The 22,135-nt window shown below is 42.2% G+C and overlaps 2 protein-coding genes across 3 annotated transcripts in view; one reads left to right on the top strand and one right to left on the bottom strand.

The window, feature by feature from the left end:
• LOC111871770 overlaps window positions 1-22,135 on the bottom strand; it is a 203,881-nt gene that overhangs the window by 126,470 nt on the left and 55,276 nt on the right. The gene's annotated exons all lie outside the window — the stretch shown is intronic.
• Window positions 2,295-22,135, top strand: part of LOC111871769 (proton-coupled folate transporter) — a 61,938-nt gene continuing 42,097 nt past the window's right edge. The window contains exon 1 of one of the 2 annotated variants that reach the window (XM_023865082.2): window positions 2,295-4,100. In XM_023865082.2, the coding sequence (XP_023720850.1) occupies window positions 3,137-4,100 (964 nt within the window). In that variant the 5' untranslated portion in view covers window positions 2,295-3,136. The remainder of the gene's footprint in view (window positions 4,101-22,135) is intronic. The other variant, XM_023865081.2, reaches the window with a different exon arrangement.

Raw genomic sequence — 22,135 nt, 5'->3', positions numbered from 1 at the left:
GGTGTCGAGCTCCATTTGGGGCTCATGACCAGATATTAATTATTGTTTGACAGTTACGGTCTTGTTTCTGTGGGGCGCCTTCTCTGAGGAGAGGACGGGTCTGTCTTTTATATATGCTGCTGGCTCTTGCCAGCGCAGTCTTTCTCGGGTCCGAGTCCCTTGGGACTCGCGACCATATTTTACTATCTCAGAATTGAAAGTGTTTGCCGATTGCCTAGCAATAGTTGCTGCACGGACTCGCCTGTTGCATTACGTCACAGCATATACTCGTGTGTATATATATATAGGAGCTAAATATTAATTGAATAAATAGAAAAATATAACCTCACGACAAAAACGGTTAACCTTATTGCATAGAAGTAAGAATGGCAAACTCATAAAATCTGAGTTCATTACAAACAGAAGGGATGAAACACAGAGTGACAAATGAAGTCTGAAGAGGCGTGAACCTAGTAGAGAGAAAGCAAAGACAGTAGAGGAAAGAACTGGGTGAGACCAAGTCTTTGCACTACAGAAATAAATGGATCTACTTGCTGCCGGGAGATGAAACACTAGCAAGCGCGATAGGAAGGCTAACGCCTGACCGCTGATGTTACAGTTCCATCACCTTAGCTCAGAGGTAACGAATATGGGAGGTATTCGGTTTGATTGAGGGCAGGCCATTATTATATCAACTTGAGAGTCTCCGGTGGTTCGTCAGTTCATGCTGCGAATACAGGCATGGTAGTTTAAAAAATAGACCACTACCACTTCCCCTCACATCTATAAAATTGACTATTCATATCATGTATCTGTAAATTCTTCTCCGAAATTAGACCTACACGAAATTTGCACGTGATACTGTCGTAAAATAATCCCGAACATTGCACTTCGGCCTTCTAGTAATCTCTGAACCCCAGAAAGGAGAGCAATACAGTCAAGTGGCGCAAAAATGATCTTGGACTTACATGACTTTTGTTCGCTCCCTTTCGTTTCAAACACGGAATAAATTTCCTCCTCCACATATCAGTAGGCTGGTTACAGCAAGAAAGGTGAGGAGGAGGGGGGGGGGAGCAAGTGGATCGGCATTCAAGGGACAGATGAGAAATGCATACAAAATTTGACTGCGAAAGCTGAAGTTTTTTACTCAGAATTGCTGGGTTTTTGGCCTTTGTCCATCGTCTGGAGTTCTAGAAACTAGAAAATATAACGTTTCAGAAACTGGATCTGTTTCCGCCCTCAGGTGAGAGAAGTGGTCCCTTAGAAAGAGCTAACCTTAACCACTACGTGTCTCTCCCCTTCATCTGATGACGGAAACAGATCCAGTTTCTGAAATGTTATGTTTCTNGTGTCTCCTAGAAAGCGCTAACCTTAATCACTACGTGTCTCCTAGAAAGAGCTAACCTTAATCACTACGTGTCTCCCCCTTTCATCTGATAACGGAAACAGATCCAGTTTCTGAAATGTTATGTTTCTTAGTTTCTAGAATACCGAACGATGGACAGAGTCCAAAAACCCAGTAATTCTGCTTATTGTGCACCATCGTTGGGGGAACACGGTATCGTAGTTGGTCAACGCACTATGCTACAAGCCGGAAGGTCGCGGGTTCGATTCCCAATAAGGTCACTGGCTTTTTAAATTCCAGCCGCACTATAACCCTGGGGTTGATTCAGCCTATAACGTGAATGAGTACCAGGAATCTTCCTGGGGTGTAAAGAGCTGCCGGCGAGTAAGGCTTACAACCTCACCACCATGTGTGAGCCGACTGTCTTGAAAATGTGGGAACTTCGACGCCTCAAAACCCTATGGGCCTTAATGGTCTGTTACAGGGATAGCTTTGCCTTTATACTCGTACACCATCGTCAGAATCCTTTAGAATCTACTTGAAGTATTTTAGCTCGGAAGAAGAAGAAGAGTAAATGAGAACATAAGCACTGAGATGGATCTTGAGGAAACGTGGTGTAAGGTGTGAACTGTAGTCATCTAGATCAGGATACGAATCATTGGTGGGGCTATTTGAACATGGTACCGACCCTTCGTGCACCATAAGACGCGAGGAACTTCTCGAATGGTCTCCGTAAAAGGACTTTGCTCCATATTGTTAGTAACAGTTAAGATTATGATCTTTGGTAAATAAGTACCTCTCTCATTAACTACAAGTCAACACGTTCAAGAATGCTGTGATCTCGGTAGTCACCGTGCAAACCTCAGTCTCATACTGAGCGTGTCACTGGTAAGGACGAACAGCGTGGAGGACGGGCACTGAGTGTGCAGAAAGTGGCCCCCGCTTGAGTGCCCGGTCCACGTGACGACATCGTCAGACTAGTGGTTGCCTACAGTAACATAGGAGGGAGAAGAGAGAGTAGCTGAAACTTTTAACTTCTCCCGGTAGTACGACAATCTGCTGTACCAAACCCGGTAGGCAACAACCAGCAGTCCTGAAAGTGCATTACATTGGAGCGGTCACTCGTCTTGTGCAGTGAAGGAACCACCACCAGAATATCCACACCAAACACGGTCAATGCCCCATCGGCCTTGTCTTATGTGTTAACATTAAATCTTATAAACATTTCATAATAATTTGTGTTAGAATGTAAATAACATACATTATTCGTAATTTTAAATCTTGCAGTAATTGGGGCAAAGCTTATATCTATGCCTGTTGTTTAGCCTATATTTTTTCTGTAAAAATCTAGAAGCAAAGTTGTTCTTTTAATATTTTGAAAGCGATGGATCTCGTGTGATGTAGGAAGTTCTGGCAGCAGTCGCATTTAATGAAGTGGTGATAATGATTTAATCACTTAAAATTTACTTTTCAAGCTTTCATTCAGTCAGATTAAGGCTTATTGAACATATCATAATTAGTGCGCTTTGTATGTGTTAAAATACTTTATGTCACTCTAAGGGCATATAGAAATAAGTGAAAAAGTAGCTAAATAAACATGTGGTGGTAATTTGAGTAAAGCTTTAAATTGTCAGGAATGCTGAAGTACATGAACACTTTGTGGCTTAACAACTGCAGATACAAGTTGTGGAACAAATCTAAATATTACAAGTAATATCTTAAATTCGAAAGGACACCAAACTCTAGCGAGAAGGTTCCACGCCTTTTAGTGATAGTGATAGTGTGAATTATTGATATAATTTTCCCACAAACATGGCCGACGAAAAGAAAACAACCGAAGTTCAAGCTCAGAACACTGGAACAGGAGAGACATCGTGGAAGAAGATGACTAATCGTGAGAAATGGGAATATTTAATGGGGAACATAACCGTGGAGCCTATGTTAGCCTGTTACATCATGCCATGTGTTTTAGCTATGTTAGCCACTCAGAATCTGAACTTGGAGAAAGCGTGCCGTGTGAATCTCAGATATGACGAGAAAGTTTGTGCAGCCCTTACTGCTCGCGAAACAGCCAACTACACTGAACAAGAAACTCAAGTCCAGCAACTTGTGGCAGGGATGACCATATGGAAGACAGTGGTCCAGAGCTCTTTACCGTGCCTGCTAATGTTATTCTTAGGGTCCTGGTCTGACAGGCACGGCCGTCGGAAACCATGCATGCTTCTTCCCATAACCGGAGAATTTCTAACGTGCATTGGTCTTATCCTCTGCACCTACTTTTTCTTCGAACTGCCAATGGAGGTTGCCGGAGTTGTTGAGGCTCTATTTCCGGCCATCACGGGTGGATGGTTCACAATGTTCATGGCTATTTTTAGCTACATCGCTGATGTGACAACGGTTGAAATGAGAACCCTTCGAATTGGTATAGTGAATCTGTTCGTCTCGCTTGGGGTTCCTGTAGGAATGGCTCTCAGCGGGGTTCTGTACTCGCAGATCGGGTTCTACGGGATCTTCTCTATATCTGCAACAATGTACGTCATGAGTTTCTGCTACGGAGTCTTCAGAATCAAAGAGGCGCCCCGTCAGAAGACAGAGCAAGAGAAGAAGAGGAAAGAAGCATTCAAACAACAGAGGTGCGGATTCATCAGGGACTTTTTTGACATTCGCCACATCTCCGAGACTTTCAGGGTCGGTTTCAAGGAAGGGAAGAACAACAGGAGGATGAGGGTCATAATGCTCATGATTGCTTGTATGGTCATCATTGGACCCATGCACGGTAAGTCTTTACAACTGTAGTTACTAATTTATTTCTGTATGGGTGTGAAACTTGGTCTCTGACATTAAGGGAGGAACATAGACTGAGGGTATTTGAGAACAGGGCGTTGAGGAGAATAATTGGACCGAAGAGGGATGAAGTGACAGGAGTTTGGAGAAAACTGCATAATGAGGAGCTTCATAACTTGTACTCTTCTCCAAATATAATTAGAATGATCATGTCATGGAGGATGAGATTGGCAAGGCATGTAGCACGAATGGGAGAGAAAATGAATGCATATAGGATATTGGTGGGAAAGCCAGAAGGAAGGACACCACTGGAAGACCAAGGCGTAGGTGGGTGGACAATATTAAAATGGATCTTAGAGAGATAGGATGGGATGAATTGGATTGATCTGGCTCAGGATAGGGACCAGTGGAGGGCTCTGGAGGGCTACGCCTTGGTCTTCCCTGTGGTCTCTTTCCTTCTGGCTTTCCCACCAATATCCTATACGCATTAATCGTCTCTCCCATTCGTGCTACATGACCTGCCCACCTCATCCTCCTTGACTTGATCATTCTAATTATACTTGGAGAAGAGTCCAAGTTATGAAGCTCCTCATTATGCGAAGTAAGTAATTTACTGATTTAAATTTGAATTTGACTGTAAGTTAGCAACTTATCACAAACAATAACAGAATACGCGCTGCGGTCAAGCGGCAGGTGCTACTGCTTCGTATTCTAGATCTGTTTTCAAATCTAGAAACGAAGACTCGTGGTTTTCCTCAGTCCCTCTAAGTAATTGCAGGTAGAGTACCTCAGATTTGGACACAGCGACTTCCTTCACATACTCATCAATTCATTATTCTCAATCGGTAACTCCAATAAAGTCATGTGATTATGCAACAGTTACTGAATATGCAACCTCTAGGGAAATTCCAGTCCGTATGAATAGCTGTGATACACACACATGAATGGCCGGAACGTAAATCATTAGCTGGCAATCATTGACAGGCACTTGTGGGTCCGTTTATTTGTGAATATGAAAAATTCGGTCTAATTCGTATTACAGAATTTGTCTTATGTCTGTCAAATAAATCCTGCTAGAAATCTTGAGTTTTATAAAGAAAAATTTAAACCTCTTCAAATATGATTTCGGATCGACGTTTCCGGCCATTAGAAACTGAATGAATTTCGATTTTTTCCTGATGTATTTTGAACAGTGTCGAATGGTGGAACGACTCTCAATGATGATACGTGACCTTCCATTTATGGCGCTGCTGGGAAAAATTGCTGGCTTACTGAGGCACAACGGCGTTATATAACGAGATTTCTTTATGGAAGACATGATGGCAGTGTCCAGCACTAAGTTCGAAATCAAGACTTCTGAATATATAGTAAGATTGTCGAGTGGGATATCTGGTAGTTTTAAATTTAGTGGCTCACGATATGCATTTAATTTCAATTGAATTCATATTTCATCAGGAAGATCCGTATATTTACTGAAGTTTCGAGTGAGCACTCACATCCCAATAGAAAGAAGTGACCAATAATAGTCGGATCCCTGCTCCCGGCGGGCCCAGCAGGAATTTCCTGGACTGGACTCGACTGAAGATGTCAAATCTTACAAATTGTTTATGTCGTGACTGATTTTCAGCTACTGCCAAGCTTTTTAACGCCCACACTACCAAATGAGCAAAGCTTACATAAATTTGTATACGAATATTTTGAAGTTCTCCGTTTATTTCAACTTCCCCCCCCCTTGGCACTACAGCCCCAGTGGGTCTAGGCCTACGTCCATGAACTTCTCCGTTCACTTCGGTTTTTCTACATCTTACACATTCGGTAGGACTCCTTGGGCGGGTGATCAGTTTGTCGCAAAGTCTCTACATGTACACAAACACAGAAAAACGCACACACACAAACTAAACATCCATGCCCTGAGTGGGATTCGAACCCACGATCTCGGTTCCTAAGCGAGCGAAGACAGTACATGCCTTAGACCGCTCTACTACCGTGACCGGCTTTATTTCAACTACCCATCATCAATTTCTACATTTTATTTATTTGCTGTTTATGTTTACGCGGTCAGTTATGCAGACTGGGTAGCACTGAATGGAAAACGACTGATGAACGGATACATTTAAATGACGTGGAGGGAAGCGCTCATGGCCTATTTTAAGGTACTATCCGGGAATTTGCCTGGGAAGATTAATAAAACTTCAGTAGGGATAGTCAACATCTAAGCCCATTTACTCAATTCAATTTCTATACAATTAATTTCGTCTTAATATAAAAAATTAAAATGCTAAGATGAAACGTCCTTAAAAGCAAATATTTCAAATTTGGTGCACTAAATGCGTACTCAGCCGTTAAAATTTCGAGGTCTGTTCTTGTCTTTATTACAGCACTTTCTCCCAGCCTTCATACTTAAAATAAATGTACAAAAATACATTTCCACTGCACTGAATTTCACATTCTCTTCAGCAAGGTCAGCCTAGAGGCCTGTGTCGATTTCTCACGCCATTTCATTTTTGGCCCTTACAAATTTCTCCTTTCGTATTTTGTGCGTTCTGTTTTCCTTAATTAGCCACTTTGAGTATGCAACTCATATCTAACTTTAATACACGGTCTTCTTACGAATGAATGAACGATTGAATAAATATCGGTAAATAAATGAGTACATACATATACATGCATTTTTGCTGGTAGTTCATTCTTCTTTTAATCATTAGTAAACTGGAAAATTTAGTTTCTGAAGCACTAGCAACAAAAGTTGCAAAACAATACAACACCTAGCTCCACCGTCCTTCCATCGGTCTGCGTGCAACAACAAGAGAACAACTAAACTGATTTGCATTAAATTTGGAACTGCGGTTTTTATTAAATTTCGATGATACTCTGCAGTTGAGGTTAATCTCTCATAACAAACTTGGACACTCTGCATGGAGAAACGCATATGTTTCTGAGCTCATCTCCAACGTTATTTACTTGTAACTCGCAGAATATGTAAAAGTAAGTAAAGGTATCCCAGTAACATGCCGTGGAGGCCCATAGCATTGAGATGTTGAGGCTCTCACATTTTCTAGACAATCGGCAGGCAGATGGCGGTGAGGTTGTCAGCCCTACGCACCGGCCGCCCTTTACCCCCAAGAAGATTCCTGGTACTCATTTCTGTTAGAGGCTGAGTCGACCCCAGGGCCATAGTGCAGCTCCACAGAAAAAAAAAGAAAAGAAAGAAAGAAAGAATGAAAGCTCTAAACACACAAAAAAAATCACAAATGTTTTATGCATTAGACTTTTTCTTTAAGTTTTGCAGTTTCTTAATTAACTAAACAAACTGAAGACCGCGAATTAGTTTTAGGCTTTGTGTATATTTGTTACTATCCTTTATGTTTAGTACTTCCGTCTCACGGTCATGTGTCAGTATTGACACTAATTTCCTTTCATAAACTGTTATCTGCGTGCATTTTCTGTTTCTTTACTGGTGTTTTATTGATCTCCGCATATTCTGAAACTTATTCATCTAATTTTGATATAATCACAATCCACAGTAGTGAAACATCATGCTTCTGAAGCTAACATAACACAATGAGGACGTATGTGAAGTCGAAGAAAAGATCCACATATTCTTAATATTGCACTAGATGGAGGTCTGTGATCATTATCACGCTCGAGGGCTTTACATTCGAGCAAAGAGCACCCGGTAACCATTTGCCCCAGAACCGGTCTGGAAAGTAACGAAGTGAGAACTTCCTGACCCTGCTGCAATGGATTAAAAGAACTTAATGACAAATGCGTATAGGTGGAAGTGAATATCGAGTGTCGGGATGAAAGGTGTCCAAAATAAAAAAAGTATATCTCGGAAAGTAACTATCATACACGTATCCGGTTTATGTCATCGGAAAGAAAAACCCTGTCAGTTTTTTTTTCCATGCCCGGCTTACGCGCATGCGCCGCCACATTTCTGCCACCATGTTAGGAATCACTTGGACAGAGTGATGGCTGGGAGAGAGGTCGGCAGAAATGGATCAATCGCTTGGCCTCCTAAGTCGCCAGATTTTAACCCCACTGAATTTTGTCTTGTGGGTTATGTGAAGAACATTGCATACCAGGTTAAGATCAACGACCTGCAACACCTGAAAACCCGCCTAAGGGACGCTGTGGATATGGTAACACCAAACGTGTTGGATCATCTGGATATTTGTCGTGCTATCAAGGGAGCCCACCTTTCATCCGGACACTCTGTATTGTACAAAAGTGTTCAGAAGACATTTGACTAGAATTCTGGCCAGGATCTGTTATGCGTAATATTAACTTTCATTGTTTATGGCAGTCTCTTCGGGTCACTGAACCATAAAGACTTAGTGATAAATTCTTTCTACACTTTTCAAGACTTGTCATTCAGATTATTTGTACTCTTTTAGTTCGATGTCAAATTTAATGGCCTACGACGACGTTAAACAATCATGCAGAGTGCTTCAGTTAGTTTATCAGAGATACTCTGTATTGTACAAAAGTGTTCAGAAGACATTTGACTAGAATTCTGGCCAGGATCTGTTATGCGTAATATTAACTTTCATTGTTTATGGCAGTCTCTTCGGGTCACTGAACCATAAAGACTTAGTGATAAATTCTTTCTACACTTTTCAAGACTTGTCATTCAGATTATTTGTACTCTTTTAGTTCGATGTCAAATTTAATGGCCTACGACGACGTTAAACAATCATGCAGAGTGCTTCAGTTAGTTTATCAGAGATATGGTATTCGTATTTAGAAACAAGCATCACTTGAAAACTCGGCTTCAAACACTCTTCGTGTAATGACGGGCAGAATTAGAATTACTGATTTTCCGAACTTGGTCCATCGCCTAGTGTTCAGAACTGAACACGAAGCTTCGGAAACTGCAACTGCTTCCGTCTTCAGATGAAAATGTGAGAAAGCACATATTCAGGCGATCTTTTAGAAAGAACTAACCTCAATCACACCGTAACCTTTCCTAATAGAATTGGGTCTTAGAGAGATAGGATGGAGGTGGTATGGATTGGATTGATCTGGCTCAGGATATGAATTAGTGAAGGACTCTTGTGAACACGGTAATGAACCTTCCGGTTTCATAAAATGTTAGGAAATTCTTAAGTAGCTCAGGGTCTGGCGGCTTCTCAAGGAAGGCTCAATTCCTTGGAGCTAGTTTACCTCAGTCACTGGGTCTAGCGGATAAGACGAGACCTTTCTAACGGACCCAACTTCGAAGGCACCTCGCACTTTCATCTAAGGACGAAAATACATGCAGTTTTCGAGACGTGTTCTGTTCGGAATTTTTAGCGATAGACAAAGTCCAGGAACTGACTAATATCGTGTGTAGCACATTATCGGTAGATTTTTACAATAAAATATCGTAATATGTTTATCCGTTGCTAGGGAACGTCTAGATAATCACGTTCCCGAGAATAAAATTTTTTGGTCAACAATAGGAAAAGTGTTTTCCATTGTTAGGTAACGAGCAGCAAACAAGTTTCGTCAACAATGGAGGCCGTGTTCTCATATGGTCCGTGCCGAGCCTATATCAGACGCAGTGAAGACTGTTCGAGACGAACAGCATACGACCGTTCAAGTGACTAGACTGCCGTTGTAACGGAAGCTACTAGAAATAGGGCATAATCTGCTGCACTGAGCCTGGACTGACAGAGGCTCTATATATATTATATATACATTTTTAACATGTTTAACATATAAAATGAAAACATCTTTTACATTATGAAAAATGACTTACTACTGCAGACAATGACTCTGACAAAAGACAGACCCGTCCTCTCGTCAGAGAGGGCGCCCCACAAAAACAAGACCGAAACTGTCAAACAGTAATGAATACCTGGACATAAGCCCCAGACTTTGCTCGACACCAAGACTCACTGACTGACCGACTGTCAGTCGCAATGTGACTTTGACTTTGACTTTAAATGTTCGAGGGATTCGTTAGGAAGACCTCGTTCAAGGCAGTTGAGTACTTGTGTTAACCTTGACAGTGTTATAATTGTTCGTGTGTCATAGATACAGCAATCGTGAATGTGTAATACGAATAGTAGTTACGACGTGTGAAAATATCCAATAAATCGAGTTATCAAATACGGAATCCATTATTTATGGTAGCGTTACAAGGATACACGTGACAATATGTTATTTATAAATAGGCGGTCTATGGAATCACCGTGTCAGGGATGCGTGTAGATAACATTATAAACATTAGATAGGGGTGAATGTTCAAATTTATTATTCGAGCTTGTGTGACCCAAGTATGAACAGTTGTGTAGGCTTTTAACCTCTTCCAGATGAGACACTGATGAAATAACATGCTGATGCACTGTCAGTAATTGAACTAGACCGTCCTTTTTTATAACCTATCTCTAATCTACAGAGCTATGAAGCCATCTCCATATTTCTTATTATCTCTGCCATAAGTGTATTCTAATACTATTACAGGGTGTCTAAAAGAAATAGACAAATTCAAAGTTTTACAGAAAGAAGAGCTTTAATAGCATGGCCGAGATACTTACATGGTTTAAAAGTACGCCCTGAAGTTTACATGGGTAAGTTTTTTTTATTGCTATTGGGGTGGGACTAAGTCTCTTGTACTGCGGCCACTTCTGGCCTATTGTACCAGCCCCAGATGATAGGTGAGGGTGATTGTGGAGGAATTGGTGGAATGAAGATTGGCAGGGGAAACCGAAGTACTCGGAGAAAACCTGCCCCCAGAGTCACTTTGTCCACCACGAATCCCACTTGACCAGACCCGGGATCGAACCCGGGCCGCCGCGGTGGGAAGTCAGCGACTAACCGCTTGAGCTATGGCGCGGCCTACATGGGTAAGTTGCAAATGTTCTATATGTGACCCTTTTGTAACACGACAAATATCAACGCGATAGTCCAGTTCTTCCCAAACGCTTCTTAGCCTGCCAACGTCAACAGTCGCAGTAGCTACTGTGATGCGTTGTTTGAGATCGTCCACACTTGTGGGGAGGGGATGAACATAAACTCTGTCCTTTATGTTCTTGAAGTTTTAAACTTGCACGTGTTGTCGACTTTTTTTGGGCTGCGCATGTAAGTTTCACGAACACGAGTCATTTAAGCTATTTCTTTTAGGCTAACCCTGTATTATACAACTACACAACCCCTATGGGAGCCGGTACAGCGACTAGAGAGAACTCTCCACTACACAACTTGTGCAGTTAAGAGAATCGTTATGTAATTTAAGAATCAATTCTCGACATTTTTGTTAGGCAAGTAAATATTATGCAGCAATACGCAATAGGAAGTATAATACCCGGCGAAAAAGAAATGACATGTCACAAAACTATCAGTCGTGCTCGTAACTTACCCATGTAGGCCGCGCCATAGCTCAAGCGGTTAGTCGCTGGCTTCCCATCGCGGTGGCCCGGGTTCGATCCCGGAGTCTGGTCAAGTGGGATTTGTGGTGCAGGATTTCTCCGAGTACTTCGGTTTCCCCTGCCAACCTTCATTCCACCAACTGCTCCCCAATCACCCTCACCTATCATCTGAGGCTGGTACAAAAGGCCAGAAGTGGCCGCAGTACAAGGGATGTAGTCCCACCCCACTAGCAATAAAAAAAACTGTTAGATACACATTTGCTTAATATTCTCGCTGTCACCGTTGCAACCGACAGTTTCATTACCAATTAAAACTCTTTCTTTCTTTCTTCTTTTCATACCTCCTCTTTCTCGGTGCGTACTGAAGCACGAAATGAAAGCTTCTATCCATCTCACTTCATCCTGTCTTGGTGTTCGGCTACCGAGTAACCACAAGGTAAACTGTCCCTGTGCTCAATGCCATGAAGACTGAACGAAGGTGAGCGATAAAATTCACGCCCCAGCCTGCTTACGCCCTGGAAAACATCCCACATTTTGCAGTGGACAGGAAGTTGTGTGGATATCATTCTCAATCTGGACTCTGTGAAGAGAACAATCTCTTTCTTTTCTGGAATTGGAATACATTATTCGATCATACAGCCCGCAGCCTAATCGCTATACAAACAGAGAAATCGCGACTTCCTGGCTCCTGGAAAGGCAAACAATCGTCGATCTGCGCAAGTGTTCTACGAAGTTAAGAAATTCTAGCCATATTCACTAATTCCGGAAGCTATTTAGTGGTTATTTTTAAACACTGAAGAGTAAGGTTTGTTAGTTGACACTATTGTTATTACGCTCCGCCCCCCAATCTTATCTCAACACGTGACGTGCCGCAGGCCAAACCACTGACATTCCAGCCGTAAGATATATTATATCACGCATTCATTCATTCGTCTCGGCCTTCCAGCTCACCACTCAATCCGACAATTGCACTGCGAAACTCCCCTCACCAAGCACGTGAACTATATTGTGACGTGGTGGCTAGAAGCCGGAATAGTGGAACAAGAAGAGACGACCATTGATAGTCAACTGCACGTTTCCACGACCACGAATGTATTGCCATTGCTTAGCTACGGACGTCTGTTCTTGTTTCACTCTTCCGGCTTTCAGTCCTTCAGTCAGAGATACTTTACTTTATCGCCAATCAGTTCGTCTTGGCGACAAGCTCCTTGAGACCCACGACCAGCATTTTTATTTTCCAACTTAACACTTGTGTTTATAGTCCTTATGTAACATTTTCTCTGACGAGAGGATGGGTCTGTCGTTTATTGCTGCTGGGCCTCGCCAGTACAGTCATTCTCGGGTCCGAGTACCGCGGGATTCACAACCACATTTTACTGTCTCAGATTCGAGACTCCCCCAACCTAGAGGGCCAGGTCCCCGTACTTATAGCCCCAAGAAGAGGGTGGCCCGGATATAACCGCAGGCACTGGGTTCCCTTTTCGTCGCCTTCTACGGAGATATTCGACTCCACCTCAACACTGTTTTCACATATCATGTCACCGTATATTTGTATACCGGGTGTTCCTAAAAGAATGGTGGGGTTTCATTGCCATATATCTCCGTCAGTTTTTGGTGATGAAAAGCAAAACGTATACGGACTCATAACGCGTCTCTTAAATTTTCATTTTGTATATCGCGCTCCTTCCTGGTTCGATTTCCGACAGTTAGGCGGTGTGAAAGGTAAGATGGCGACCCAGCAGGAGAAAGCTTATTGCGTGCTGCGATTTGAGGTGTCTATATCCATCGTTACAGTGCGCCGTGAATTTCGTGTACGTTTTCAGAAGGAGGCGCCACATGAAAACAACATTCGCAGATGGTACCGGCAGTTTGTGGATAGTGGATGTCTCTGTAAAGGCAAGACTTCTGGGCGGCCATGTGTGCCACATGCAGACGTGGAAATAGTGAGGGAGACGTATCAGAGAAGCCCATGTGATTTCTTCTTGTGGGGGTACGTGAAGGACATGGTTTATGTACCCCCATTGCCCCAATCGCTCCAGGATCTCCGAAACAGAATCAATCGTGCTGTGGAGACCATCACACCTGAAATGCTGCAGCGGGTGTGGCAGGAATTCGACTATCGCATTGATGTGTGCAGGGTAACGAAAGATGCGCACATAGAGGCACTTTGATGGATGTACATAAAATTTGGACCGTTAAACTTCCGATTGACACATGTTATGATTGTACACGGTAAGAAATACGAAATATATACGTATCTAAATCCCCACCATTCTTTTAGGAACACCCTGTATATTCCATCTTATTTATATTCTTGGTCTGTTTGAATCCCCCTCAGTATACTGCACTGGTTTGTAGTTACCAGTTAATTCAATTAATGTATCACGACGCAGTAAAATGAAATGCATTTCTAAGTATTTTATAAGACTTCATTAAATACTATATCCTTTTCTAGCTTAATTTCTTTCATTTGAAGAAAACAAAAGAAGGCTTATGAAGTCACCTTGCTGTCTGTGGTCTGTGAATCCCGTTTATCAATTTTTGAATGCCTGAACCAATCTTTATGAAGCTTGGTATGTATATCATGACATCTGGTCACATCTGACCGGTTACATCATAAATATCTTCCATCAACCCGTGTGTTTGTATGTGTACTGCCCGGGTATTTAGAAGTGACAGTCCAGGAAAAGCTGCGCAGTGGATGGGCAGGTCAATTCGTGAAAGTTGAGGGGTGTTGTGATTAGTTATTCGTTTGTTTTCAGTGCGAGCAGACATCTCAAGTGCAGTTAAAAGCATTCTTCCTTGTACAGTCAAGTTAAAAAGCTTTGACTCTTGGAGTCTTATTTGAGTGTATTATTCTCTATTTACTGTATTAATATTTTATTTTATTGTTTATTTTTATTCGTTGATTTTCTTTTTTGTTTATTTATATTTGTGCATTTTTCTTTCTCCTTTAACATGCCACCTACACGAAATAAATTGAGTAGAAAACTGTTGCATTCACAATCAAGAGAAATTGTTAGTAATGTATATAAGTATACGAAAGAGGTTGGGCCAACAATTACAGCGAAGAACATAGGAGTGGAAGTAGCAAAGGCAACAGGTGTATCGGCAAGTAGTGTCAGAAGAATAATAAGAGAAACAAAAAATATCGAATCTGGAGCTTCCACTTCCTTTTCCACACCCCATAAAGGAAGACCTAGGAAATCTCCACTAGCCACGAGTCTGTGGTGCGAAGAACAATTAATGACTTCTACATAGTCGAAAAACGGAGACCTACCCTGAAAAAAGTTCACGGAAAGTTGAAGAAAACATTAGATTTTTCAGGGATGCATATCCACATTAAAGAAAATTATTTTGAAACTGGGGTTCCGCTGGAGGAAAACAAAAAATAATCGGCAGATACGGGTGGAACGATATAATATCAGGGCCAAACGTCTTTAGTATTTGCGGCAAATTAAAGAATATAGGGAAGAGGGCCGCCCAATCATCTACATGGATGAAACCTATATTCATTCATCGCACACCACCCCATATGCATGGAATGATGGATCCATCCAGGGATTATTTTTCCGTGTCCAAAAGCCAACGGCTCATTGTTATCCATGCAGGGGGAGATCAAGGTTCCATCCCCAATGCCTATGTCCGCTTCAAATCCCACAAAAAAAAAACAGGAGACTACCACAGTGACATGAACTACACCAATTATGAAAAAATGGTTAAAGGAGCGACTTATTCTTAACCTTCCCCCAAATTCTGTCCTTGTCATTGATAATGCTTCCTACCACAATGTACAACTAAACAGAGCCCCTAACTCAAATTCAAGAAGTGATTTTATGATATCTTGGCTAAAATATCGCCTTCCACCTATTACCTTCAATAACACTGATTTTTCATCATTGCGGAATCCAGACATATATAATATGATGCTCCCACTCAAACTGAAATACCTTTCCTATAAAATAGATGGAATCTTTGCAGAACACAATCACAATATTTTACGACTCCCTCCGTATCACCCAGAACTCAACCAAATTGAGTTAATATGGGCCACCGTAAAAAATTTGATTGCTCAAAACAATTCTACATTTAAGATGGATGACGTCATTAAACTGGGAGACCAAAAATTGGCTTCCATAAGTGCAGAAGAATGGCAACGTAGGTGCCAACATGCAAGGAACACTGAGCAACAATAAATGGCACGGGACGGCCTTTTGGACGCAGGACGGGAGTTCGTCTTCCATGTTGACGGTGATAGTGATGACAGTTCTGATGATAGCTCCAAATCATCTGGTGGTGACGAGGAATGACAGGCATGTGGAGGTGATATCTATGCGGACATTGCTGGTGTTGCCCCTTTAGAATAGACCCGTGTAATATGTGAATAAACTCTTCGTGTATATAACAGTGAAAAGTGTATAATAGTGTATAGCGCATAATAGTCTGCCACTCGGCTCTTAAAACTTAACATCTGATGTGTGAACATCATCAAGACTAAACCGCCAACACTTTGCAACAAAATGAGGTAAGAAACTGTTTCCTTTTGAGAACGCCTGTGCTGCATTCCCCTCCACACTTGTCAGCATGCTAGAGCTCTCCCCGCCACTAGCAAAACTTCTCCTACTCCGCGTCAGAGGACTGTCACTTCTAAATACCCGGGCTTATATTGTTAGACAAGGTCCTGATAAAAACGTTACCGCGGCAATCACTCTGCAGTCAGAAATAGAAGAACTGTTGGACTCGTCGTTTTCTGTGTGGTCCGTATCATATCAGAGGAGAGTCTGAGGGGCTGTGTATCCCCATCTCGATGTCAGGCAACGACACGGTAAACACGTTCCCGCTGCAAGGAGGAATTGTTGAAGGCGTCGTTTTCTATGCGGTCCTTCACGTATCAAGGAAAGTAGACGATTTCTTGTCTAAAATACTTTTAAGGGTATTTCATACCTTGAGAATGGAGCCGTGTGGTATATACAAGTACTATGTTTTCAATAAGATCTCCAGTACGGCTGTTGTGTCTCCAACGGCATTCTGAAAATTAAGTCCAGTTACTTTCTAATGGCAGCATAATGACCTAAATCACTGTGAGATATACGAGTAGACGTAGCCTCAGGGATATTTTAAACACACGATAACAGTAATGAAATCTTGCTGGGTTCTGTTTCGTCTTCTCGTCCGTATTTCGTTCTTGCACTGAAGCTTGTCTAGCCAATTATACGTTTCAGGCAGTCACAATGCATAACACCGATTTATCAGCATTTCTTCAACGCGTCTCAAGTTTACAATAATGTGTAACTGCATCTCTCTGTATGCTGACACCAGGATCGTCCTTTTGGTTACGTAAAGGTAGTGCTTAACTTTAAGCATTACGCAATGAAGGCATACTGCTGAGTGAATGTTTAGACCAATACTTTGACCTCGACAATTGTTGGAGGTGAGTGGTCAGCTTCACGCCTCGGTCGTTTTACCCCCGGTAAACAGCCTCCGCTACTTATTGGATAAGAGGCTAGGTGGACCCCTGAGCAGTTCTGGACGCCATGGAGAAGAGAAAATTCTTAACTCTACCGGGGCTCGAACTTCGACCCCTCTCTCGTCCAGCCAGTCCCTATATCGACTGGGCTATCACGTAGTACGACTATTCAGCAACAATTTATAATCTCGTTGTTTCATTGGCAGACACGCATTTCAGTTTGTTTAGCTTTTCCGTAAACTGTGATGTACCGGTATATTCTAAAACAAATATGTACGTGAAAGATAATACGAAATATAACAAATAATATGGACTTAGTTGATTCATGCATTAATACACATGTAGTCATACATATGCATATAAAATCTTCATAATGATACGAGAGAAGTTGTTACGTGGGTCAATGAACTGCTGTAGGCTGCCAAGCGAGAGGTGGAGCAACACAAGTTTGGAAGGACCTGCATGCAAATGCGATCGATATAAACACAAGATGCAGGCTCTTAAGTGGAGGGACAGACGACAACAGACGAGAATCTGAGAACTCTTCCATTTTTAAGTTGGTTATTTAACGACGCTGTCAATATCGACACTACACAGTATCGATGACTAGATTATTAATGAATTTGGATCAGTTTTTTTTTATTGCTAGTGGGGTGGAACTAAGTCCCTTGTACTGCGGCCACTTCTGGCCTATTGTACCAGCCCCAGATGATAGGTGAGGGTGATTGTGGAGCAATTGGTGGAATGAAGATTGGCAGGGGAAACCGAAGTACTCGGAGAAAACCTGCCCCAGCGCCACTTTGTCCACCACAAATCCCACATGACCAGACCAGGGATCGAACCCGAGCCGCCGCGGTGGGAAGCCAGCGACTAACCGCTTGAGCTATGGTGCGGCGAACGTGGATCAGTTGGTCGAAGGGGAATAAACCGACGTTCTCTGAGAGACTCCCCCTTCCAATGCCACTTCATCCACCGCCAATCTCAGATGATCTAAGCCTGCTATTAACCATCTAAGCTGTGGCAAGGCCCAAACCGAGACCCTTAAAACACAAAAGCATGTGTGATATGCAAAGCGATCCGTTTCCACATCTCACATATCTGAAGTTCGTCGGATGTAATTTTATATTCATAAGAGACAAACCCATTTTTCGCCGTAGAGGATGTTACACAAGGACTATTGCCGCAAGGGTTCAGTTGAAAACCATCTATGGTTGTGGGTCTCAAGGGGCTTGATGAACTGATTGGTGGTAAACCGCCAGTCGTATGGTAACTCTGACTTTGACTTTTGTAATCGACAAGACCATGTGGAAGCTGAGTCGAAGACCTCCACCGTAGCCCTGCGAGTCATAGGAGGCGACGAAATAGGAACCAGTGCCTCGAGACATAACTGGGCCACCATGTTCCTGGGGGATATAAATGCGGGGACCCGGTCCTCCAGGTTGGGGGAGTCTCGAAGCTGAGACAGTAAATGTGCTCATCAGTCCTGCAGGACTCGGACCTGAGAATGACCTCGCTGGCGAAGACCAGCAGCAGTCGTTTGAAAGAGGGACTCATCTTCTCGTCAGAGATAATGTTACATAAGGACTACGACCGCAAATATTCGGTTGAAAAACAATATGCTGGTCTTGAGTCTCAAGGAGCTTGGCGCCAAGACGAAGTGATTGGCGGTAAATCGCCAGTCGCAAAGTAATTCTGACTCTGACCCAGTAAACGACAACCCCTGCAGCTCATCTTACTCTGACTGGACTGAATATCCCCTTGGTCAATCATGTAAAATATCTGGGTAGAATCTTCGATAAGAGCAATACATGGATACTGCATATAAGAATGACTGAAGTCAAGGCCTTCAGAACATTTATTAGAAACTACTCCTTATTCAAATGTGAGCGTTCGCCAACATTAAACTATCCCTTCATAAGGCACTGCTCAGATCAGTTATGACTTAACGTTTGTCACGCCTGGGAATTAGTGGCAGATACCTACATTTAAAATTGCAGCGCCTACAAAATAAGGTTCTCCGCACCACTGGATGCTTTCCGAGGTGCGCACCGTTCCGCGATTTTTCATACGGCTTTCAACCTTCCGTTATATGATTATATAACAAACTTGTGCAGGTAACAAGCAGAAGTCGTATAAATCATGAGAATGAACATGTTCGTAGTACAGGACAAGGCGAAGCCGGATATGGAAAGTATAAGAGGCTTAAACTTGGCAGTGGTCAAGCTCACGATTGTTCAAGCGACTAAGCTGCCGTTGTACTATAAGATAAGTAAGATACGCACGATGTGCTTTGCAAAGCCTGGACTGATAAAGGACTTATATATAGTGCAAAAGGAAGAATTTTCAATAACATGCTCTATGTGTGATACGGACACTTGACACAAGGCCAAGTATATTCATAAGAGACAAACCCATCCTCTCATCAGAGAGGATCTGACATAAGGACTATGAACGCAAAGGTTCAGCTGAAAACAATCTCTGGTCGTGAGTCTAAAGGGGCTTGGCGCCAAGGCAATCTGATTGATTGTAAACCGCCAGCCGTAAAGCAACTTTGACTTTGACCTGTAAATTACAGACTCTTCCTCTCGTCAGAGAGGGCGCACTACATAAACGCATAACTGACAGTAATAAAATCTGGTCTTGGGCTCCAGATGGGCATTTGACATCAAGACACACTGACCGACTGACCGTCGGTCGCAACATAACTTTGACTTTACCAGTCAGTCGATAAGGAGTCTGCAGGCAGACAGACAGTCAGTTGGGAGTTGCAGAAGCTGGTAGCTGAGGCTGGGGTCAGTTGGGAACCCAGAGGAAGGGGAAGGTCCGCCATTGGTGGCCGCTACCAAGCAACGCAGTGAATGCCATGGCTGAGAACACTAGCCTGTGTGTGATAGTGGCTAATAAAGTGCAGTCACGAGTTGTTTAACAGTCCAATAAATCCGACTACCAATTCAAAACCCGTCTACAGTCACTCCAACACATGACAATATTTTGATGTGGATAGGTGGACAGGAGACAGTATACGATTGACTATTTGTGGGTGCTCTTCTTGGGAGATGGCGATAAAATGTCAGCCTCGACTCGTCATTCGATAAAGTGTAGGACCGGAAAAGAATGCGGGTAGGAAACAGAGAATTTACTACGAAAGCCAATAAAATAAATGATGAAACTTACCGTCGAATTCTCAGCGGATGTTACTCTGGGCCAACAATAAAATCTCTTTGTTGAACAGAGTAAACCTAAGCTTGCCTCCATTTGCAATGCGTTAAGTAGACAAAAAAACAATTTCTTATTTCCCTTATTACAATTATGAACCATGTTACACGTATTTACAAGTTATATTTGTTAATGGACAGCCTCTGTGGTCTAGTGGTCCGAGTTCCTGGCTACAGATCCAGACAGTAGTTCTGCCTAGCAGTCAGGAAGTGCAGTAGACTGCAACAGAAGTGCCAAATTGATATACAAAATATTCTGACTTAATTTTCCCATCTGGTATACATTTCAACTGTATATTAAACATGTTCTGAGTAATAAAAGATTAAAATAGTAAAGATGACTTATGTAAAACCTGTAAATTTACTACTTTTACCTAGTAACTCTTTTGCGTTGCACTGAATTTCGGTTCCATGGAAGTTAAGTAGGNGGCGATACGTTCCTCCGAAACGTCGGTTAACACCACATATACACGGTGCCAAATCCCAGAAGACTGCTTTCTTCTAAGTAGGATATATTTATTTTTAATTTGTAGTAAGATTTGATTCAAAACAACATAACTAAACAATTTCGGCGTAGTAAATTGAAAAATCTATACAGAAATCCTACAGCTTAAAAGATCAAAATAACTTAAAAAATCGGCGGTCTTGATTGCATACAGGACACAACTTATGGTGTATAATAACCAATTCATAATTTTTTGTAACTATACTACATCCATGGAGCAGAGTCCTTGCGAGACTGAGAGTAGATCAGCCGGTAAATAAATTTTGTTTAAATTCTATTTAAGATTCTGAAGTTTAAAAGACACGATGGCCGAACGTAATAACCAGTGAAAAACATAAAGAATACAAAAAGTAAACACCTACAGACTACAGGCGTTCTGGGCACTTAAACTAACGTCCGTTTTAAGCAAGTTCCTGAAAATGTTCTAATGCTATATTTTTTTATTTAATTTCCTTTAAATAGAGACCTACTCAGTTTTCTATCAAAATTACAACTAAACTTCACATAATATTGTGGCGTATAGACGCCGTTGTTATGTAGCGCCCACAGCATATGTGTGCGCGGTGACGTCACACAACAATAGACTAGGTGATGCAGGCGGTATTCTCTCTGAGTCCGATCCGGGGCTATATGACTTGATCGGCCCTGTTTTGTTCAGCGAGTGAGTACAGTGTAACTGAGGGTGCAGCTGTGGAGTGTTAACCAGCCGGCAACGGTACGGAAATAATTTCCATTGCTAAGATTCGTTACCAGGAAACAACGCAGAGGAATAGCCATTGTGGAGTGAAATTACCAAGTAAAGACTAGTGAAAGTAGACTGAAAAGATTTAGTGTGGAAAAGAGCAATAATGTTATAGATATATGTAGTCACGAACTGTAAGTGGACAATACTCGTAAATCTATTAACCACTCCAATCTCCGCCTATGGTCACTAAAACATGTGATATGTTAAGTTGGAATGAGTTGTGAAATAAACACACATTTGCCAGCCATTTTGGCGCGTTGCCTATCCGTTTATTAAAGTGTATTGACTTGCCCACACGAGTGAACTTTTGTCTCCAATCGTCGTGATCGTGAAAGTGGTACAGTGACCGACATACAAAGGCCTGTGCTAACATTTGTTAATACTTGAGCTTATTTCCACAGGCGTGAGTCACAGTAATGATTCTGCAAAACGGTTTCTATCAACAGTTAATGACGTTTCATAAATTATTTTATAAGTTTTATCACAGCCGGAAAAATGCATTTTACAATTGGCGACAGACTCAGAATCAGTAAACCAATTGCGATTAATTTATTTTTCTTTATATATCGGCACAGATGGCTCAGCCGATATAGCGACTAAGCTACGCGCTGGACAATCGAGAAATCGGGAAGTTATTTCCTGCAGAAGCATGCGATTTTCTGTCGTATCTCATAAAGTTATTAGGCCAGTTTTGCGGATAGAGGATGTCACGTGGTCAGCGCAACGGATCTCCACGGCCG

This window comes from Cryptotermes secundus, unplaced genomic scaffold (assembly GCF_002891405.2).
Source record: "Cryptotermes secundus unplaced genomic scaffold, Csec_1.0 scaffold746, whole genome shotgun sequence".
Taxonomy (NCBI): domain Eukaryota; kingdom Metazoa; phylum Arthropoda; class Insecta; order Blattodea; family Kalotermitidae; genus Cryptotermes; species Cryptotermes secundus.
The sequence above is the reverse complement of the archived record's forward strand: the minus strand, read 5'-3'. Positions and strand labels throughout refer to the sequence as shown.